Source organism: Somniosus microcephalus, chromosome 7 (assembly GCF_052327205.1).
Source record: "Somniosus microcephalus isolate GS21.2 chromosome 7, FLI_Smic_1.0, whole genome shotgun sequence".
Taxonomy (NCBI): domain Eukaryota; kingdom Metazoa; phylum Chordata; class Chondrichthyes; order Squaliformes; family Somniosidae; genus Somniosus; species Somniosus microcephalus.
Window position 1 is genome coordinate 89,368,748 of NC_140993.1, and position 22,022 is coordinate 89,390,769.

At 45.8% G+C, this 22,022-nt stretch overlaps 1 protein-coding gene across 3 annotated transcripts in view; it reads left to right on the top strand.

Moving 5' to 3' along the window:
• The window catches only part of cnbd1 (cyclic nucleotide binding domain containing 1), a 345,231-nt gene that overhangs the window by 226,878 nt on the left and 96,331 nt on the right, over window positions 1-22,022 (top strand). For all 3 annotated transcript variants that reach the window (XM_085992714.1, XM_085992717.1, XM_085992716.1), the window contains 2 exons: window positions 5,360-5,497; window positions 5,624-5,756. In XM_085992714.1, coding sequence (XP_085848840.1) covers window positions 5,360-5,497; window positions 5,624-5,756 — 271 coding nt within the window. The remainder of the gene's footprint in view (window positions 1-5,359; window positions 5,498-5,623; window positions 5,757-22,022) is intronic.

Below are 22,022 nucleotides of genomic sequence, written 5' to 3' on the forward strand. Positions count from 1 at the left end.
GGTCCGCCCATTGCACCAGCCTGTCTATGTCTTCTTGAAGTCTATCACTATCCTCTTCAGTGTTCACTATACTTCCAAGTTTTGTGTCATCTGCAAATTTTGAAATTGTGTCCTGTACACCCAAGTCCAAGTCATTAATATATATCAAGATGCAGTGGTCCTAGTACCGATCCCTGGGGAACAACACTGTATACCTTCCTCTAGTCCGAAAAACAACCGTTCACCACTACTCTCTGTTTCCTGTCACTTAGCCAATTTCATATCCATGCTACCACTGTTCCTTTTATTCCATGGACTTCAACTTTGCTGGCAAGCCTATTATGTGGCACTTTATCAAACGCCTTTGGAAGTCCATGTACACCACATCAACCGCATTGCCCTCATCAACCCTCTCTGTTACCTCATAAAAAAACTCGATCAAGTTAGTTAAACACGATTTGCCTTTAACAAATCTGTGCTGGCTTTCCTTAATTAATCCACACATTTCCAATTGACCGTTAACTTTGTCCCTGATTATCATTTCTAAAAGCTTCCGCACTACTGAGGTTAAACTGACTGGCCTGTAGTTGCTGTGTTTACCCTTACACCGTTTTTTGAATAAGGGTGTAACATTTGCAGTTATCCAGTCCTCTGGCACCACCTCTGTATCTAAGGAAGATTGGATGATTCTGGCCAGTACCTCCATGATTTCCTCATTAATTTCCCTCAGCATCCTAGGATGCATCCCATCCGGTCCTGGTGACTTATCAACTTTAAGTACAGACAGCTTTTCTTGTACCTCCTCTTTATCAATTTTTATCTCATCCAGTATCTCCACTGCCTCCTCTTTCATTATGACTTTGGCAGCATCTTCTTCCTTGACGAAGTCAAATGCAAATTACTCATTTAGTACCTCAGCCATGCCCTCTGCCTCCATGTGTAGATCTCCTTTTTGGTCCCTAATCGGCCCCACACCTCCTCTTACTGCCCGTTTATTATTTATATGCCTATAGAAGACTTGTACTCGCTGGAGTTTAAAAGAATGAGAGGGGATTTCATTGAAACTTATAAAATTCTGACAGGACTGGACAGACTAGATGCAGGAAGGATGTTCCCGATGGTCGGGGAGTCCAGAACCAGGGGTCACAGTCTAAGGATAAGGGGTAGGCCATTTAGGACAGAAATGAGGAGGAATTTCTTCACCCAGAGAGTGGTGAACCTGTGGAATTCTCTACCACAGAAGGCAGTAGAGGCCAGTTCATTAAATATATTCAAGAAGGAGTTGGATATATTTCTTAAGGCTAAAGGGATCAAGGGGTATGGGGAGAAAGCAGGGACCGGGTACTGAATTTGGATGATCAGCCATGATCGCATTGAATGGCGGAGCAGGCTCGAGGGGCCTGTTTCTAATTCCCTTTTATGTTAGCTGCCAATCTATTCTCATACTCTCTCTTTGCCCCTCTTATTTTCTTTTTCACTTGCCCTCTGAACTTTCTATATTCAGCCTATTTCTCAAGCTGACATCTGTCATATGTGCTCTTTTTCTGCTTCATCTTACTCTCTATCTCTTTCGTCATCCAGTGAGCTCTGGCTTTAGTTGCCCTACCTTTCCCCCTCGTGGGAATGTACCTCGACTGTACCTGAACCATCTCCTCTTTAAAGGCAGCCCATTGTTCGATTACAGTTTTGCCTGCCAATCCTTGATTCCAATTGACCCGGGCCAGATCCGTTCTCAACCCACTGAAATTTGTCTTCCTCCAATTAAGTATTTTTACTCTAGATTGCTCCCTGTCCTTTTCCATAGCTAATCTAAACCTTATGATACTATGATCACTGTTCCCTAAATGTTCACCTACTGACACTTGCTCCACTTGACCTACCTCATTCCCCAGAACCAGATCCAGCAATGCCTCCTTCCTCGTTGGGCCAGAAACGCACTGATCAAAAAGTTCTCCTGAACACACTTCAGAAATTCTTCCCCCTTTCTGCCCTTTACACAATTGCTGTCCCAGTCTATATTTGGATAATTGAAGTCCCCATTATCACTACTCTATAGTTCTTGTACTTCTCTGTAATTTCCCTGCAAATTTGCTCTTCTATATCTTTCCCACTAGTTGGTGGCCTATAGAATACACCTAGTAGTGTAATGGCACCTCTATTATTTCTTAATTCTAACCAAATAGATTCTGTCCTTGATCTGTCCAAGACATCCTCTCTCTCCAGCACTGTAACACTCTCCTGTAACTGCCATCCCACCTCCTTTCTTTCCTTCGCTATCTATCCTGAACACCTTGTATCCAGGAATATTTAAAACCCAACCCTGCCCTTTTTTGAGCCAGGTCTCCGTTATTGCCATGACATCATATTGCCATGTGGCTATTTGTGCCTGAAGCTCACCAACCTTATTTACCACGCTTTGTGCGTTTACACACATGCACTGTAAACCTATCTTAGACCTTCTTGTATTCTCTCTTAGTCTGACCCCATCTAATATCTTACTATTTCTTACTCTTGTGCTGTCTGTCTCTCCCAATCCTTTGTGTGCTTTGTTTCTCCTTCCTAATGCTACATCCTGGTGCCCATCCCCCTGCCAAATTAGTTTAAACCCTCCCCAACAGCACCAGCAAGCCCCCCCAGGCGGACATTGGTTCTGGCTCTGTTGCAGTGCAACCTGTCCAGCCTGTACAGGTCCGACCTCCCCCAGAACCGATCCCAACGTCCCAGGAATCTGAAGCCCTTCCTCCTGCACCATCTCTCCAGCCACTCATTCTCCTATTTCTATACTCATTAACTCGTGGCACCGGGAATAATCAAGAGATTACTACCTCTGAGGTCCTGCTTTTTAATCTCTTTCCTAGCTCCCTAAAACCTGCCTGCAGGATCTCATCCCTCTTTCTACCTATGTCGTTGGTAGTGATATGGACCACAACCTCTGGCTGTTCACCCTCCCCTCACAGAATGTTCTGCAGCTGCTCAGCGACATCCTTGACCCTGGCACCAAGGAGACAACATACCATCCTGGAATCACATCTGCGGCCGCAGAAACGCCTATCAGTTCCCCTAACTATCGAATCCCCTACCACTATTGCTCTCCTGATCTTCCTCCCCTGCCCCATACAGCTGAGCCACCCATGGTGCCGTGGACTATTAACCCCTCCTAATATCTCCTTATTTGGCTCAGTGCTAATTACATCTGTAAAGATAGCAAAATTTTTTGAAGAAGGGTCAAACCCGAAACGTCAACTCAAATTTCTCTCCACGGATGTTGCCTGACTTGCTGAGTTTTTCCAGCATTTTCTGTTGTTACATCTGTAAAGAGCCTTGGTATGTTTTTGTCTATGTTAAAAGGCACTATATAAATGCAAGTTGTTGTTATAGTAGCCTACTAGCAGATCGGTAGGAGAACAAAGGCATCATCTTAACCCTCCCCATCACTGGGGATACAAAGGGACAAAGGAACACATGGGCAGTTAGGTTTTAAACAAGAGACATAAGAGCACATAGCTTGAGGCCTAGAATTGGAAGCTTAAAAAATGCAGGAGATGAGTTTTTGTAGTTAGATGTAGTTTGAAAGAAAGTTAACACCAAAAACAAGTTAGAGCATGAAAGGGACAGGGAGTGTAGTTTATTTTTTTTCTATGTTTTGAAAGACATTGAGCTGAGAAGTGGAATTTGCTTTGACTGTTACTCTGTATTTTTACTTTCTGTCATTTAAAATAATGCAATTATTAACAATTTAACAATTAGTCTCTGGCCTCGTCTCACCAAGTTTCGATTTATGTTTGAAAGGATTGGAGAAGTACACATAAGAGAACATGCAAAAGATGCGATATCCAGTTCAGATCAGAAGAGGATTCTATTATTACCCCCTTGGGTTACGCTATCATAAAGTTAGATATTGGGCAGTGTGGCACACCCCAAACATAAAATGTTTAGACCACACCAGCACTACTGTACCGAGAAAATATCAAAGTCAGACCCTAAACCTGTAACACCTGTCCCTACCCTAGAAATGCTGAGGCCAATTGTATTGCCCCTACACCTATCCCAGCTGAGATCAGCTAATGCAACATACAGTAGAAATAAAGTCTGGGATCTTCCTCATCTGCATGGTTTAGGAGAAGATAATGAATTACACCTTTGGGAATTTAACACTCGTATTTGAATAACATGGAGTAGAATTTCCCTGCTCTGCCATCGTACCTTCATCGGAGGATCAGCAGAAACCCCGGAGAACTGGCATGAATGCCCATTTATACTGTTTCTCCTGTTAATGTTACGGCAGGAGATCAGATGAGCCCTTGTGAAAATTCCCGGTGCACATTTTCAACAAAAGTCATTATTCTTATAACAACCTTTGTGACTGGCCCAAGAATAGAACAGGTAGAGAACTATGAACTCTGTCACTCAACTCTCTTAATTAGGGAAGAAAATCAACATAAAATTAAAATGCATGTTTGGGGAATTAGCGATTCTGCAGATGTTACTTTTGTAATTCTTGGTCAGAGAGTCTTGCTGAATTTTCTGTAGCTATTAACATTATTGGCCTGGAAATTCTGAGGCCCTACTCTACTGGGGTAAGTCTGATGGAGTGGAATCCGCCCCCACCTGCCCTCGCCCAAAACTAGAGACCCCATCCCAAATCCTGGGGATGGGGTCATTTGCATAGCGGGGGTGGCTTGTCGGCACCTGCAAGGGTACATTAGTAGCAGCCGCTCCTGCCTGAGCCAATCTGCTATTCTCAGGTCGAGCAAAGTCCTCAAGGCCCAAATGGGCTGAAGAAAAAAAAATTAAACCCTTTTGCTCCCACTGGAGCCACTCCAACTTGAGAAGGGAATCGATCCTCTCTGGAATCAATTATCTTATTCTGTTAAAGGTTTTGCGCCTTTCAAAATGCCACAAAGGATTTCATACCAGGTCTCAACTGGCATGAGTTCCATTGAGATCCTTCAAGGGCATGAAGGGAGGAATTTCTGTGGAAGCCCAGGAACTCCCCCTGACATAACCCCTGACAATGGGAGAGCAGAGGCAGGGGCACGTGAATTTAATAACCGTCCACCTAACTGAAATTTGAACGATCTAGTCCAAAAGTGGCGGAAAACTGACAGTTAGAATATGGCACATTATCCACGACTCCCCCAGGCTTAAATGAGACTTGCGCCAACTTCAGCCCAAAGGATTTCGAGGACACGATCTTTAAATTATGTGTTGTCTCCTCAGGAATAACAAGATGGATAAACTAGCATTATTTTTATTTGCACACGAATATGTAAACATGAATGATTGTTAAAATGAAATAGTTACATAATGAAGACTAAATGCCTCTATTCAGGTTTGAATGAATACTCTTCAGAAGGTCATTCTTATTTTTTGTTTCCAGCTGACTCTTGGAGACAGCTTTGGCAGCTTGGTACCAATTCCAAATCACAAATTAAATAGCAGGGTTCTATCGGTGTTCGCAGAAGCTGACTGTGAAATACTCAAAATTTCCACCGGACAATATGAACATGTAAAAAAGGTGAGTACTTTGTTTAACTCTACTGACAATTGTTGGAATCCTGAATTCCTCTTTTTTCACTGTTTTAACCATCTGAACGAGAGAGCTAACAAGCAGTCATAAAAATGCTCTTCTTTTGTATTGAAGGATATAATGCTGCGTAACCACGCAGTGAAGGAAGAGCTGATCCAAGCCTGTCCCTTTTATCAGCAATGGCCAATACTGTCTCTCAATAAACTGGTGAAGTTAATTAAGTGGAAGAAGTTTCCAAAAAATTATGGTTAGTGTCTTTATTTAAATGTGTTTCACTGGATAGATTTACTTGAGGCAAATGCTAATCAAGTAATCAAATCATTGATTATTATTTGACGAGATGGTATCATTTAATTGCCTGGCACAAAACATCTTCTAACGTAAGGCAAATGCCAATCTCCCATAATAATAGCTGGCCAAATATACTTCTTTTGGACATTGACTCAAAAATTGAGAGGACAATATCCAATTTGGCCAAAAGGAATTTCATAATTTCTCCTCCAAGAGGAATGTGATTCACTTCAATATTTATGGGCACAATTTAGGGACAACTCCTTTGAGGGCAGTACTTTTGATAAAATGTATTCCCAAGATAAAGTGTGTACAACATAATGCATTTCTTTTTTTCTCCTATCTATAAGAAGAAATAACTGGAAGTCTGCTGGGGAAATGACTGTGATAAGATTTACAGCTAGAAGCAGGCTTCTCTGGTCCATATGGCAGGTCTGTCAGTAAGCAGCTTTCATTGTAGATGTGTTGATTGGCATTCTTTCCAACACTCACAAGGATATACTGTGAATATATTAGCATTTTAACATTCACGTACAGGAAACTTTGGTTTATCCGGAGGTTGTATGGCCAGAAACCTCGATCTAATGGCAGAAATCAGCAGCCATTTTGTTAGGTTTTTTTTCTTTTTTTTTCTTCTCCTAGCATTTTTTTAAACAGTCAGTCTCTGGAAAGCCTCTCTGAAGCTGTTGCTAAGCTACAGAGACGCTTCCAAGGTACGGGTCGACTGTTTACAAGCTGTTGCTAAGCAACAGTGTTTGTTGTCAGATACGGAGATGAAAACCTCCGTATCCTTCAACATTAGCACTGGTCTGTCCGGAAGTTTTCATAGATCGGCATCACGCCGGTCCCATCGGTGCCGGATATTGCGAAGTTTCCTGTACAATGAAAAATAATTAAACTGTCATATAGGTAGGACTAATGGATTAGTCCAGTTTGTAAATAAACATACTAAGGGAGAAAAAGTGAATTTGTGGAAAAAGAAAAATGATGGACAGTTTTTGGAAAAATATTTTCAGTGTCTTGATTTATACTTTTTTTTGATTGATATATTTTTGTCACTTCCCATCATTACTGACTTCTGATTTGTTGCACCCAAAAGGATTTTGACGTCTTTTTGAGTGATTTAACTGTTTCATTTTTTGCTCACAAGCTATAGTTACATAGTACTGTGGGTTAGTTTTAACTTGAGCCACCTGGCATAAATGGGCAGCAGTGGCCCGAAAGTGGCTTACTCACCCCGTTTACGCTGGCGCTTTGGCAGTCGCCATCCTCGAAGGGGCTTTCTGCTGGGTGGCCAGAGTGCCTGTCTGTTTCAGCCATTCGGCTTTTTAAGCATGCAAGTTAGGTTCTTATGGTGTACGTAGGACCACGATTGCAATTTTGATGAACAATTGGGCAGAGGGTGAGTTGAATACACTGCCCAGTTTTAACAGGCAATACAGTGAAAAAGCACCAAAAAAGATAAGTTTAAAGTTAATGTGCTGCATTAATTAGAGTGCTTTCGGTGATGTGAAAAGGGTACAAGCACGACTGGAGGGATTTGAATAGGAAATTGGTTGGGAGGTGGGAGGCAGAGATAAAGGGTATGTACTATAATTGGCGGGATGTGACAAGTGGTGTTCCTCAAGGATCTGCACTGGGGTCTCAACTTTTCACCATATTTATCAATGATATGGATGAAGGAATAGAGAGTTGTATATCCAAGATTGCAGATGACACTACGTTGGGAGGCACAGTAAGCTGTGTAGATGGGCGCAGGAAGTTACAAAGGGACATCAACCGACTAAGTAGTGGGAAAAACTATGGCAATTGGAGTTTAATGTTGGGGAAGTGTGAAGTCATCCATTTTGGATCCAAAAACGACAAATCAGAATATCTTCTTAATGGTGCGAGACTAGGAGCTTTGGAGGGGAAAAGACATTTGGGTGTCCATGTACACAAATCACTAAAAGCTAGAGCACAGGTACAAAATGCAATCAAAAAGGCTAATGGAATGTTGGCCTTTATCTCAAGTTATGCTTCAGTTGTATGGAGCCTTGGTCAGACCTCATCTGGAGTACTGAGTCCAGTTCTGGGCACCGCATCTCAGGAAGGATATATTGGCCTTGGAGGGGGTGCAGCGCAGATTCACCAGAATGATACAGGGAGTTAAAGGGCTAAATTATGCGGACAGTTTGTATAAACGTGGCTTATATTCCCGTGAGTACAGAAGATTGAAGGGTGATCTAATTGAGATGTTCAAATTATAAAATAATTCGATACGGTAGATAAAGAGAAATTATTTCCTCTGGTAGGGAAATTCAGAACAAGGGGTCACAGTCTTAAAATCAGAGCCAGGCCATTCAGGAATGAAATCAGGAAGAACTTCTTCATGCAAAGGGTAGTATAAATCTGGAACTCTTCTCCCTAAAGGCTATGGAAGCTGGGTCAGTTGAAACTTTCAAGACTGAGGGCAATAGATTTTTATTAGGTAAGGGTATCAAGGGATATGGGCCAAAGACAGGAAAGTAGGGTTGAGGTACAGATCAGTCATGACATAATTGAATAGCGGAACTGGCTCAAGGGGGTGAATGGCCTGTTCCTGTTCCTAGGTCAGGAGAGATGGGCCCAGAGTTGGGAGGTGATTACAGGTTCATTGTCCTTTGAGATGAAAGGGGTATCAGAGATGGAATAGTAGTTGGAGATGACGGATGGATTGAGGGTGGCTGGTTTTTTACAGAAGACTTGAAGAGGAGAGGTAGTACGCCTAAGGATAGGGGGACATTGATAATGTTAGCCAGCGTGGGGGGCCATGAAGTGGAGTTGGATGGACAAGACTTGAGTGGGAAGGGGATTGTGAACGGTGGTTCTCATGGGCAAGATGTTTTTCTAGAGGGTGGGGTAGGGACAGAAATTGCAAAGAGATGAAATCCTGGCCTGGAATGGGTGGGATGTAATAGGGGCCGGTGAGTAGGTAGCTGCAGTGGAGAAAGCTGCATGGATGGTCTTGATCCTGGAGATGCAGAAATCCAGGAAAGATGAAGCAGTTCTGTCTTGTTTTGATCTCATGGCTGTTGTAAAGTCTGTGGGTTGTATAGCGAAGTAATACACAGACTACAAGAGTAACTTAAACAGGACTTTACTATTCGAAGGTCAGGGCGAATCTGCCCAATAAATTCTGCCACAGCACTTATATACCGGTGTGGTCACCGTCGGTATTACAGTATACAGCAGCCAGGATAAAGTAGTGCCACACCTAAAATAGTTCTCTTAAAGGTGGACGGTTACATACAATAGTTCTCTTAAAGGTAGAACAGTTACATACACTACAATCCTCCCTTTTTAGCTTACAACATACTTATTCCCCATTAACATAACATCATAACATATCCAACTTCATGTTACAACACTTCACAGAGGTAGTCTCTGCGGAAACAGTTCACAGATTCAGTCTCTGCGGGAAACAGTTCACAGATTCAGTCTCTGATCTTCTTGACTCGGTCCGGACCACGCCTCCGTGGTGTAGTCGGGTCACCTTGCTAGAGGGACTCATCCCATAGTCCTTCCCTAGACTTAACAGCTTTACTTCCATCACTTCTGAACCAGCATTGCTGACTTTTTTAAAACAAACAAAGAACAGTTGGATTGCCTTGGGAAATTTTCCTACTTTCCAACTGATTTGGCTCCGTTCGGGGGACCACGTGTGTGATCGGTTAGAGGTAATAATGGTTCAGATGGTTATCATCTTCTGCTTCGTCTTTTCCTTTTTTGCTTCTTGGAGACTCTCGGGGCTCCATTGTCAGCTGCCAGCTGTAACGCCACCATCTCCCTATGTTCCTTAGACTTTAAGTGATTCATCCTGATTTCGGCACTTTGGGAGTTCTCGGCACAAGCTGGGCAGACCAGGTCCTCGTAATATTCAGTGTCACTCAACAGATCATGGTAATATTCGGTGTCGTCCTGAGCTAGGCCAGCGAGAGGGTCTTCTATTTCCTCCTACCCAGCTGGACGTTAGCCGACTTTTGTTCCAAATCTCGACATCTGTCCTGAAGAGACTTCATCATGCATTCAGATTCATCCCGCTTTTTCTGGGCTTCCTGCAAGTCTTTTACTAATGACCTCATTTGTGATTTCAATACTTCAACTTCATTCGGAGATTGATTGATCGGACTATTCAATCCCTCTACTGAAGTAGCTGTTTCAGTATTCTGTTGTTCTACATTGCCGTGCGTCAGCGTACTTTTGGCATCCAAGGGCTGTTCTGCTGCAGACTTCTCAGTCTGGGTTGCCACCTCAGCTCTTCCAATGACTTTTGAGAGCTCCCTTCCCTTTGAAAATTGAGGCTCGTATTTAAGTTTTTCCCATTTTAGAGTTTTATCCCTCAGCATATGAATGAGTTGGCTGACTGTTAACTCTTCTGCCATCATCCCTTTTCCATTAACTACAGGGCTGTTTATAACCTTGCCCTGGAGGAGTTGGCTGACTGTTAACTCTTCTGTCCTCATCCCTTTTCCATTAGCTGCAGGGCTGTTTAGAACCTTGTCCTGGGGCTCCTTTGCTGCTTCTACTTCGCCATCCTCCGCAGCCCCCATCATTCGAATTTCCACAAATGAATCGTCCGGTGATGCTGCACCCAACTTCAGTAGGAGCTCGGAAGTCATGTCGACCAACTCAGTTTTTTCTGCCTGCAACCTGCTAACCAGCGCCTTCAGTTGCGGCACATCTTGTTCCACCGGATTGGAGCACGCCCCTTCAGAAGCCGAATCAGCTTTGATTCGTTTGGCCTCCTCGTGCAGACGGTTTGTGTGCTCCTGCTCCCTTTTCTTCCCCAGCTGCTTCTGTTGTCTTTCCAGATTCTCCCATTCGGTATCATAGAACTTTTTCATTGCTTTCATCTCTTGCTCGAGACGGCAATTCAATTGTTCTAATTGCTGTCGTAATCTGAAATAAGTTTGCGTTCGAGCTCGATGTTCCTCAGTAATATATAGGTCTGTAACTTGAACAGACTCAGAATTCTCTGTCAAGCTATGTTGTTGTTGTTCAGAGGAATTCTGTTCTGAAGCTTTGTTCTCCTCTGGAGCATAAGCCTTTATGCCCACATTCGTTCTACCAACCTTAGTCAGCAAGTTCATTTTAGACTTGTCTTTCATGCTTGGGCTGGTCTTATCGTCATCCGTTTCAGAGTCTGAGCTGATTGTCTGCCCCGAGTCCTCACTCGTTATTGCTTTGAGGTAGTGCCATTCCATGTCTATTTTCTTGATCCACTCCCGTCCTAGAAGTGGTGGTCCTCCCTCAGGTAGTACGTATAAGTCCATTCCGGGGTGTTCTTTGCCCCTGTCTCTCACCTTGACTCTTATCTTTCCCATGGGGTATACTTTATGCCCCGTGTGTGTCTGCAATACGAACTTGGTATCTCTCAAGGGTATATGTGAGAATAGCCGGTTGTAATCCCTTCGATTTATGACTGATAGGGCTGATCCAGTGTCCAATTCCATTCTCACTTGGACTCCGGCTATTTTTAGCATGACCCAGATAGTTTGTAGGTCAGCTTCCTTACTCAAATTATGAATTCTCAGACTACCCAGTTCCTGGCCGCTTGGGTCTGAATCCGAATTCTGTTCATCTGAACTCTTCTCAACCACCTTGTGTACTTTGTTGTACTTTTCCTGTGATGGCTTTTTTTTTTGGTTGTTGGTCTTCTTCCCTGACCGGCATACTTTGGCTATGTGACCCAGTTTGCCACATTTCCTACAGTCCTGGTTTTTAAACCAGCATTGGTTCTGGTCGTGTGTTGTCTTCCCACAACGATAACATTTCGTTGCACCCGAAGTAATTTGATCCACACTGAGGACCGCTGCCTTCAGCTGCATTTCCGCAGTTCCTTTCGCTGCGGCTTCGTGTGATGCTGCAATAAGGACAGCCCTATCCAGTGTAAGGTCGTTCTCTTCGAGCAGTCGCTTTTGCGTTCCTTCCTTCGACAACCCGCACACGAACTTGTCTCGCAATGCCTCTGTCAGATTTCCTCCAAACTGGCAGTATTTCGCTAGCCTATGCAGTTCGACCAAGTATTCCGCGTTGCTTTCCTCTTTCCATTGCGTTCTCGCATAAAATTTGAATCGTTCCGCCAACATCAGCAGTGTGGGGTTCAAGTGATCCTTCAGAACAGCAACAATATTATCGAAGGTTTGATCCGCCGGTTTAACTGGTGCTAGAAGATGCTTCAATAGCCCGTATGTCTTCGCCCCCATCGAGTTTAGCAAGGTTATAGCTTTATCATCATCCTCTATTTTATTGGCCTCACAATATATCTCAATGCGTTCTACATACATGGCCCAATCTTCTACCTCAGAATCGAAATCGTTGATGTTACCACGCTTAGGCATCTTCACCTCCCTGATAACCAACAACAAAATATTTCTTTAACTCTTTTTTTTTTTAAATTTTTTTTTCCAAGATGGCGGTTTCCCCGCGCTTATCTTCTTTCCCCGCCTCTTTCAAAATGGCGGTTCCCGCTTCTGTCTTTTTCTCCGCCTACTGGTGGCTTCCCGCGGTTTCCCGCGCTTATCTTCTTTCCCCGCCCACTTTCAAGATGGCGGTTCCCGCTTTTCTTCCCCTGGCAGGAGGGGTAAGCTTTTCCCTCGGGCGACAGCCGCTGGCTTTCGGGGTTCGCAGCCTGCGCTTCGGCTTCAGCGCGTTCCCTTCTCTCGGCCGGGCAACCGGCTCTGGGTACAACCCGTTGACGGCGAACGGTCTCAGCCGCTGGCTGGATCTCGCTCAGTCTCCCTCGCTCGGGCTCTGTCTCTCCGGTGCTGGGTACAACCCGTTGACGGCGAACAGTTTCAGCCGCTGGGCTGGATCTCGCTCAGTCTTCCTTGGGCTCTGTCTCTCCCGCTCGCGCGGCTCTCGCTCGGGCTCTGTCTCTCCCGCTCGCGCGGCTCTCAATCGCGCCTCCCAGCCCTCTCGCAGTCCGGTGCTTCCCTCCCCGGCTGCGGCTGAGTTCTCCGCGATTTATTTATTTTATCTCTTCCCGCGCCTTACGATCCCGGTCGCAGCGCTTCGTGGCCTCGGTCACTGTCCGACCTTTTTCACCCAATCGCTCCTCCCAGCCTCTCGCAGTCCGGTGCTTCCTCCCCGGCTGCGGCTGCGTTCTCCGCGGTTTATTTATTTTTATCTCTTCCCGCGCCTTACGATCCGGTCGCAGCGCTTCGTGGCCTCAGTCACTGTCTGGCCTTTTTCACCCCAATTGGGAGTGTGAGAGAGAGAGATATTTGGAGTGTGAGAGAGAGAGAGATTGGGAGTGTGTGAGAGAGAGAGATTGGGAGTGTGAGAGAGAGCGAGATTGGGAGTGTGAGAGAGAGAGATTGGGAGTGTGAGAGGGAGAGAGATTGAAAGTGTGAGAGAGAGAAAGTGTGAGAGAGAGAGATTGGGAGTGATTGAGAGAGAGAGATTGGGAGTGTGAGTGAGAGAGACTGCTTCTCGCAGTCCGGTGCTTTCCTCCCCGGCTGTGGCTGAGTTCTCCGTGGCTTATTTATGTTTATATCTTCCTGCGCCTTACGATCCCGGTCGCAGTGCCTCGTGGTCGCGGTATTTGTCCGGCCTTTTTCGCTGTTGCGGTCTAGTCGTCTCACGACGCTCCCCAGCCCGCTTGTACCACGGCTTCTGCTCCACGCTGCCCCAGTCTCAGCGCCTCTGGGCCCGACTTCTGTCCGGCTCCTTTCCCCCTCGACCGTGGTCGAGTGCACCGCCCTTATCCTCCGTTTATTTGTTTCTATTTTCCCTTTACTCGCAGTCACCGTGGCCGACTTGCTTCTCGTGTTGATCGGCTCACTCACCACCGTGGCAGAAGGGACAATCCGTGCCTGTTGCTGATGGAAGACTTCGTGTTTGAATCTTCCTCCTTTCTTGGTCTGCAGACTTGAGTTTTCTCTCAGCAAAACGACGAGGGCGGGTGCCTCTTCTCGACGCTTGTTTACTTCTTCAGAAGTATTGTTGCCGCAGGGTAAGATCGAACTCGTCGCCACTGTAAAGTCTGTGGGTTGTATAGCGAAGTAATACACAGACGACAAGAGTAACTTAAACAGGACTTTACTATTCGAAGGTCAGGGCGAATCTGCCCAATAAATTCTGCCACAGCACTTATATACCGGTGTGGTCACCGTCGGTATTACAGTATACAGCAGCCAGGATAAAGTAGTGCCACACCTAAAATAGTTCTCTTAAAGGTGGACGGTTACATACAATAGTTCTCTTAAAGGTAGAACAGTTACATACACTACAGCTGTCCCTTTAATTCAGACTATACTACCCACAGAGTTGAAATATGCATTGTCCCAGACTATATCACTAGATATTTTGCAAATGTTGTGGTTATTTTTCCCATTGTAACAGGTTTGAGGACTAAGACACAATTTCAAATGCATACAGATTTTGGTTCAAAGCTAACAAAGAACTCTGCAGGGAAATGGTTTAAATTTGAATGATGCATACACATCAGTGATCCAAATCATCCAGAACATCCTAATTGCCCACCAGCTGCTCAGCAATTGCGTAGGAATTTTTTTACGGCTGGTGCAAACAGGTGCAGGAGCCTGTTTGCACAGTGTAAGGGGAGAGGGGATATGCAGCAGCTTGAAATATAAACCCTCATGATGAAAAAACTTAGAAATAAGTATCAAATCCACCTAATTATCTCCTCTTTCTAATTTTACAACTGATCTCAACACAACTTGCGGAGACAAATAGGCAAAGGGTGAAAACAAACTACCAAGAAAGAGACTGATTTATTTATTAATATAACTGGGGTGAGTGAGAGACTTATTTATTAATATAATAACTGGGGTGAATGAGAGACTGATTTATTTATTAATATAACTGGGGTGAGTGAGAGACTGATTTATATATTAATATAACTGGGGCGAGTGAGACTAAAAAATCATGAATGGGCATCAGAGATTTCTGATTGGCATACCACCCCATGTGATCCCAGGTACGCTTAGGCACAGGGTTCGCCCCTGGGATCCGTGGGCCACTGCACTGCGCAAAACTCCGCAGCGAAACAACGCAAGTTTAAGAAGGGGGCCTCGCACCAAGTAAGTGTGGATTTCTTTCGGAGGTCAGTGGCGTACTCCTTAGCTACGCCGCCGACCGCAATTTCAGGGCTGTTATGTTTTAGAACTAAGTGTAATAATGTAACCATTGATATGCTTGATTGTCAAACTATATGGCATGTATTATTTAGTGTGTACGGTACGGTATTATTTTGTGTGAAGGTTCCTCGCTGACTGCTCCACAATGGTATCAGTGGGATAAGACTGTAGGAGAGTTTAACTATTCAATTAGAAGTACGGATATGGGACTTAATATCAAGAAGATTAGACAATTAATGGATGATGAGCATGTGAAGAAGGAATTGAGTAAGTTAAGAGATAGTGGGGGTTATTTTGGTGAAAGGGTGAAAATGGGTGCTGTGCTAATAAGACACGCCTGTTTTAAAGTCTCTTTTTAGCATGCAGTTTTGGTCTGAATTGCTGATTACTGCAATTTAAACCTGCCTGGAGGTGTTAAAACAGACACCTGCAGGTTTAGCACTCAAGCACTGATTAGACGCAATTTTCGTGGAGCAGTATCTGTGGGCTCCACACACCCATTTCCACTGAAGATGTGAAGTGCGCTGGCTGACACAGCGGCAGGTTTCAGGATGGCTCAGGGACCAAGTGAGAGGGCACAGTTTCTTGGACGCAGCACTGGAGGTCCTGGTGGAGGAGGTCCAGAGGAGGAGGGATGTCCTGTACCCACAGGGGGGGGAGGAGTCCACCTCACCCTCCTGTCCCTCTTGCCTGCAGCAGCTGGTGCTGCTGTGCCTGGCCTCATGTCCTCCTCCCATTCCTCCTGCAGATCAAGGCGGTCCCCTAGCAAGATGCCGATGACCAAGCACTCCCTTTCTCCTGGTGACTCCTATAAGGTGTCCAGTAAGGTAGAGTAGCACAGCACTTACTCTTTTTAGGTGAAGTCCTCAGAGAACTTCCGGAATAAATGTTGATAGAGTGTTGGTAAAGTCTTGACAAAGTGTCCCAGAAAGTCTCCCGATGTGTTTCAAAAGTCCTCTTCAAACCTCCAGCAGCAAGTGATATACCTTTAAGATGCGCTCAAAATCCTTAGTAATTGTTTACTCCCAATCAGCTGGTTGCTGTTAGGAGAGGGCGTTAGGCCAAGCACTATCCACCAAAATGCCGTGCAGCCTCGTTAATGAGTGCTAGCAGGCAATTTAAGTGACAATCAACCGCTTAACAATCCTCCGGGTGGCCGTTCCTAGCGGAAGCTTCAACTCCTTTACCATGATGGCGTCTTGCGCTAAACTTCAGCTAAACCGGTGTTTCAGCTCAAGACCCCATCTCGGAGGCTCTTCAGCACCTGAAGGAGCCATCGAAAATCATCCCCAGTGATTGGAAATTGTCTTTGAAAACTAAAGACAACCTAGATCAGATACAAGTGATCTAAACGAGAATAGAACATGACGTTAAGCATTCATGGTGGGAGTTGTTAGGGTGGTCATCATCAGCCACTGGAGTTTTGAATATTGCCTTACACCCCATTGTGTGCATTGTGGCCTTAAAGATCCAGTTATTGATCATCATGTTAATCCTTTGCTGCTGGGTGAGGAAGAAGATAATTACGTTGAACCAACTTCATTTGAAGATCGACTGCAACCCATACTATATACGCAGTCCGCCCCACTATATGAGAAGTCTATGCAATTCACCACACTATACGAGAATGCATAAGAAGAAATAAAAAGTGGTGGACATGTTGGAGAGTTAATAATCAAACTGAACTATAGTAATTATAATGAACCATAGTAACCATAACTGGTCAATGGACCAGCAGATTGTCTGGGAAACACAAAGAAAGATGAAACATGGAACACGAACAAAGGGGTTCTGTTCCACTCCAAATGTCTGGTTATCAAGGCTTGCAAGCTAGAACGGACATTGACCATGAGTGATTAATGTAGAACTATAGTCCATGCTTTGAAATAAACAACCTGTGTAATCATAAGTCGGGAAGTATCTCATAAGGCAGTTTGAAGGAGCTGACAGTCCAAAGGTCTGTTTATGTATGAAATACCAGGTTGTAGTAAACGCCAATGTATAACAGAGTGAGATAATAGGATCGAGAGGAACCCGAGTTGCTACCCTTTGTACTGCATGGACTGATCATCTATACTTTATAAATAAAATCTGTTCCGTACGCTCAACTGTCTTACTCGAAGTGTGTTGTCAGAACCAGAGGGAAGGAGGCTAACATTCATCACACATAAAGAAAAAATGGTGGATAATCACATTTGTTGGAGTACACATTAAGCCATGGAAAATCTGCCACCTGTAACCTGGTAACATTTCGATGATGTCAAAAATTACAACCTAATTTGCTTCTAGGCTTTAATTTATGTTGCTCTGGATTAATCTGCTATGAGGTGTATTGAAGTGGCTCAGAGTAACCTCCATCTGGTTCTCCATCTCTCCCTTGAAGAAATATTGGCTGCGATTTTACCATCGGCGGCGGCGGGTTGGAGTTGGGTTGGCTGTTCGACGGGTTCCGGTCCCGCTGCCGGTTTCAGCCGCACTGGGATAATGGTTTTCCTTTAACTAGACTTATTAAGCCCGTTGTGCGCCCTTCCCGGCCCAATCAGTGGGTTCGGGTCCGCTGCTCGCCTCTGCTGACGTCTTCCATCCAGTTGCATTTAAGGGGCCTATGCAGCCTTCTGGTTTTTCATTCATTTTCTGATGTTTCTCATTGTGGCAGATAGCGAGATGACAGCTTCAAAATCAAAGGCCTCTCCAAGATTCGATGATGACTCCCTTCATGCTCTTGTGGAGGGAGTGAGAGGGCGCAAAGATGTTCTATATCCCTCAAATGGACGGAGGAAGCCTCCTCAGCAAACCAAGGCAGCCTGGCTGCAAATTGCTGAGGAGGTGAGCGCCAGGTCTTTGTACTCACGCACCTGGGTTCAGTGCAGAAAAAGGTTCAATGATCTGCTATGCTCAGCAAAAGTGAGTATAACATCACACTTAGCTTCAATCTGCTCCCCATCTCCTCTCATCACCAACACATGCATTGTCAACCTACTCCTGCACATCCCAATTTACCCATACCTCCCTTGCACCCTTAATCATCCCTCTCTCTCTATGTACAGAACCACTTCACCATTCTACTATGCACCCCTCACACTCGTTATCACTGTTATGCAATGACAACAACTAACAACGCACAGGGAGGGACTTTGGTATTGGCACCTCACTCCATCTTTGTCTCCCTCTAAGCATCTACGCTATGGATCCTCTACACTCACTCCAACATTCTCACTCAAACTCCACTTGTGTCCCTCTTTGCAGGAAAAGAGCCCATAATAAGAGGGAGAGGGGGAAGACAGGAGGAGGGCCACCTTCCATGGCACATTTAACCACCGCTGGGGAGGATGCTCTCGACATCGTCGGAGGTGCTGAGGAGCTGGAAGTGGGGGACGGAGAGACGGGCGCAGTAGAGCAAGCTGGTGACAATAGATTTGCAACCCTCTCATTTAGATTGCATGAGTGACTGATATGGCATCTGATGTTCATACAGATTGAGTTCTGATCATCTGCATAATTGGATGTGTCTGCTACGTTAATATCACATGTCTAACTCATGCCTTTACTCCCCCACAGAGCCCACCTCCCCACTGTCCAGGAGGAAGAGCTGGAAGACTCCTCAGAGGAAGCTGCAACCTCTGAGGATGTAGTCTCAGCATAATTGAGTGCACCCAGCACGAGCGCAGATATGCGCACCTCGGTGGGTCATTCGCGAGATAGAGTAGTGTTGTCACCTGGTGTATCACAGCTCACAAGTGAGCATCAGCAGATGGTGGAGACAGGGACAGCAGTGGAGAGTCCTCGTCGGAGGCCACAGGGTACTCCTAGCTCTGCTCAGCTGCATGTGGACCCTGTGCCTCTGGGGCCATCCAGAAAGAGAGTGGTGCTGGAACTTCAGGGACAAGTGCAGGAGTCTCTTGACGGGGTTTGTAACCACTGTAACTGCGAGTGTGCAGAGAATGGAGGAGTCCATCTCAAACATGCGCAATGCCGTGGTGCACTCAATGGCGAATGTAGGTGCCGCCATGGAAAGGATGGCAACCTCCAGATGCAAATGAACATGGTGACTCTTCTAAATAGATTGTCTGCTATGGAGGAGAGATTGTCATCTATTGAGAGGAACCAGAGATACATGGACATCCCCGTTATGAGGACTGTCAGTACAGAGATGGGTCCTCATGGCCCCACTGATGTGCAGCAAGGTGCTCTCCAGTGGAGTGCGGGCAATCCATGAGAGGGATGTTGGTGGTTGACAACAAGGAAGTGTGGGCTCTCCAAGCGCTCACACTTCCATGCCAATGTGGAGCACTTGGTCAGATGCCCAGATTCCTCACCCAACTGAGATGGCTGTCTCAGCCCCTGCACAGCCGCAGGAGGAGCAGACTTGCCGAGCCCTCCCAGGCTCCCAAACCCAGAGGACGTCCACCAAAGATGTCGAAGCAGGCGCAGCATGAAAGTGGGCAAGGTGCCTCTACATTTGCTGAAGCCACAGGGGAAGCACCATGTAGAAGCATGCGTAAGAGAAAGTTAACACACAAATAGTCACAAGGGTAGTCACTTGGGTGTTTTGATCTGATACAAAGTGAAGAATGTTCTCGTTATTTCAATTGTAATAAAGAAACGCGTTGGGAAAGATTCAAATAGTTGGCCTATGTGTGCCCAGAAATGAAAGTGTTGCAGTGAGGGGTGAGGGCGCCTTTCATCTGTAATGATGGTGGTGAGAGTGATAGGAACCCACAGTTTATTGTACAGATGCTGTATGGTGTGTTAAGAAGGTTGGCCAGACACTCATTTCCATGTGGCAGCCACATTTGTTGGCTTCGTAAAGTTACACGAATCTGACTTGCCTCACGGCCAGCAATGTGCTCGCGTGCTGGTGGAACTGGCACATCTGCCTCCGCAAGGTCTTCCTCCTTCTCCTCCTCCTCCTCCTCTGCTGTGCACTGAGCCACTTGTTCCTCAGGCAGCCGTTAGCCATGCTGCTGTGCGATGTTGTGCAGTGCACAACAGACCACGATGATTCTGGAGACCCTGGCTGGTGAGTACTGTAGGGCTTCACCAGATCTGTCGAGGCATCTGAATCGCATTTTGAGCAAGCTGATGGTTTGCTCTATGATGCTTCTGGTGAAAATGTGGCTCACATTGTAGCGCTCCTCAGCTTTGTTTGATGGCCTCCTCATCGGTGTCATTAGCCAAGTCTTCAGAGGATAGCCCTTGTCTCCAAGTAGCCATCTGGAAAGTTGGGTTGGCAAATTGAACAGCTGAGGCAGAGTAGACTGCCGCAGGATGAACGAGTCATGGTAACTACCAGGGAACTTTGCACACACATGCATAATGTTCTTCCTGTGGTTACACACCAGCTGGACATTAAGGGAGTGGAAGCCCTTGCAGTTCACAAATACAGCTGGGTTGTGATGGGGTGCCCTAATGGCCACATGTGTGCAGTCTACGATGCCCTGCACCCTTGGGAAGCCTGCCATATTTGCAAAGCTAACCGCACGCGCGGGGTTACACTTGCTTCATCCGTGGAGAAGTGGATGTAAGTGTGCACCTTTGCAAAGAGGGCATCAGTAACCTGCGTGATGCAAGCGCGTGCGGCCGACTGGGAGATGCCGCTGATGTCTGCTGCTGATCCCTGAAGCAAAGAAGTTGAGTGCGGTGATGACTTTGACAGCCACTGGTAAGGAGTGTCCACCCGCTCCTCTGGGCTCCAGGTATTGGTGCAGCATTGTGCAGATGTCAGCGACTACCTCTCGCGAAAGTCTCAGCCTCCTTTGGCACTGCTGCTCACTCATGTTGAGGAAGCTCATCCTCTAAACCCTGTGTTGTGGGTATCTCCTGCGGCGCGGTGCAGCCCTGCGCTGACGGCCTCTGCCCTGTCAGCATCAGGTGGCTGAGGAAAAGGTAGGCGCTCCTGTTGTTGCTACTGCTGTTGTGCCTGGTTCTGCTGCTGCCGCGGCTGCTCTTCTTCCGATTCTGTGGACCAGGATGAGAAGGTATAAATGGTTCCCATTCTGCTGGTGTATATATCTCAGTTGAGCAATAGATATTATAAGCACTCAGTCAAAGTGCGGAGAGAGTTTTCCAAGGAGGTCACAGTGCATATGGATCTCAGCTTAAACACTTACAAGTTCAATGGACCTGCAAAATGTGTTCCAAAACCTCAAAACACAAAGTTCTGGCATCTGAAAGTCAGCCATGTTACAGGTCCACTTTTATGTTGCAGGACCAGCTGTCAAGAATTCAGCTACTTGCTGAACCCGGCACAATCAGCTGGCGTGTTTGGCGCATGACGTGCAACCCGCTGAAAATGTTGCAAAATGGGAAGAGCCTGTTAAAATGGGATTATATAGGCAGTTAACAAGCTGTTAACTGCCTTAAGTGCCTCTCCCGCCGCTTGGTGGCAGGTCTGATCGGGACTCTCAGACCCAAGACTTTGCAAAGTTGCATGGTGGCAGGATGGCGGCGGGTTCATTTAGATTTTCAGTCCTGACCCGCCTCCAAACCCGCCCTCTGAGCACCGGCAAAATCATGGCCGTTGGCTTCTTCTTGGAACCATCTCAGAGCAGCATGGCTGAGATTTGAAACTCGGGGGAATTTTTCAGGGGGTCAACGGGTGCATTTGGTAGCGGGTTGGGTGGGAAGATTTGTTTTTTTGACAGTGGGTAGGGAACCCGGTGTCAACCCGCCGCCACACTAGTTTCCCAGATGTCGGGTCTGTCATTGCTGAACAGACCCAACACCAAGTGGCGGGAGAGACAATTTAGATGATTAAGAGCTCATTAAAAGGCACTTAAAAACTATTTTAATATCACCTTTAAATTTTACGAGTTCACCCATGGGTTCCCCGCTGCTTAGGGATCACGTCAGCTCAGCAGGTCAGGTGCTGTGTCACCATGATACAATTTCTTTACCTGACAGCTGTAAATGTGCTATAAAAGCTCGCATCTCATAGGTGTTCACTTTCCAAGGTCAGAAGCTGTTGCTTACTGCATTTGGAAGACAGATTGAGCTTTATGCAGTTTGCAAGTGTTTGGAGCAAACTCTGTATCCAGTGTCACCTCATGGGAACAACCTCTCTCACCATTGACAGATCGCTTCTGTCATCTCAACTT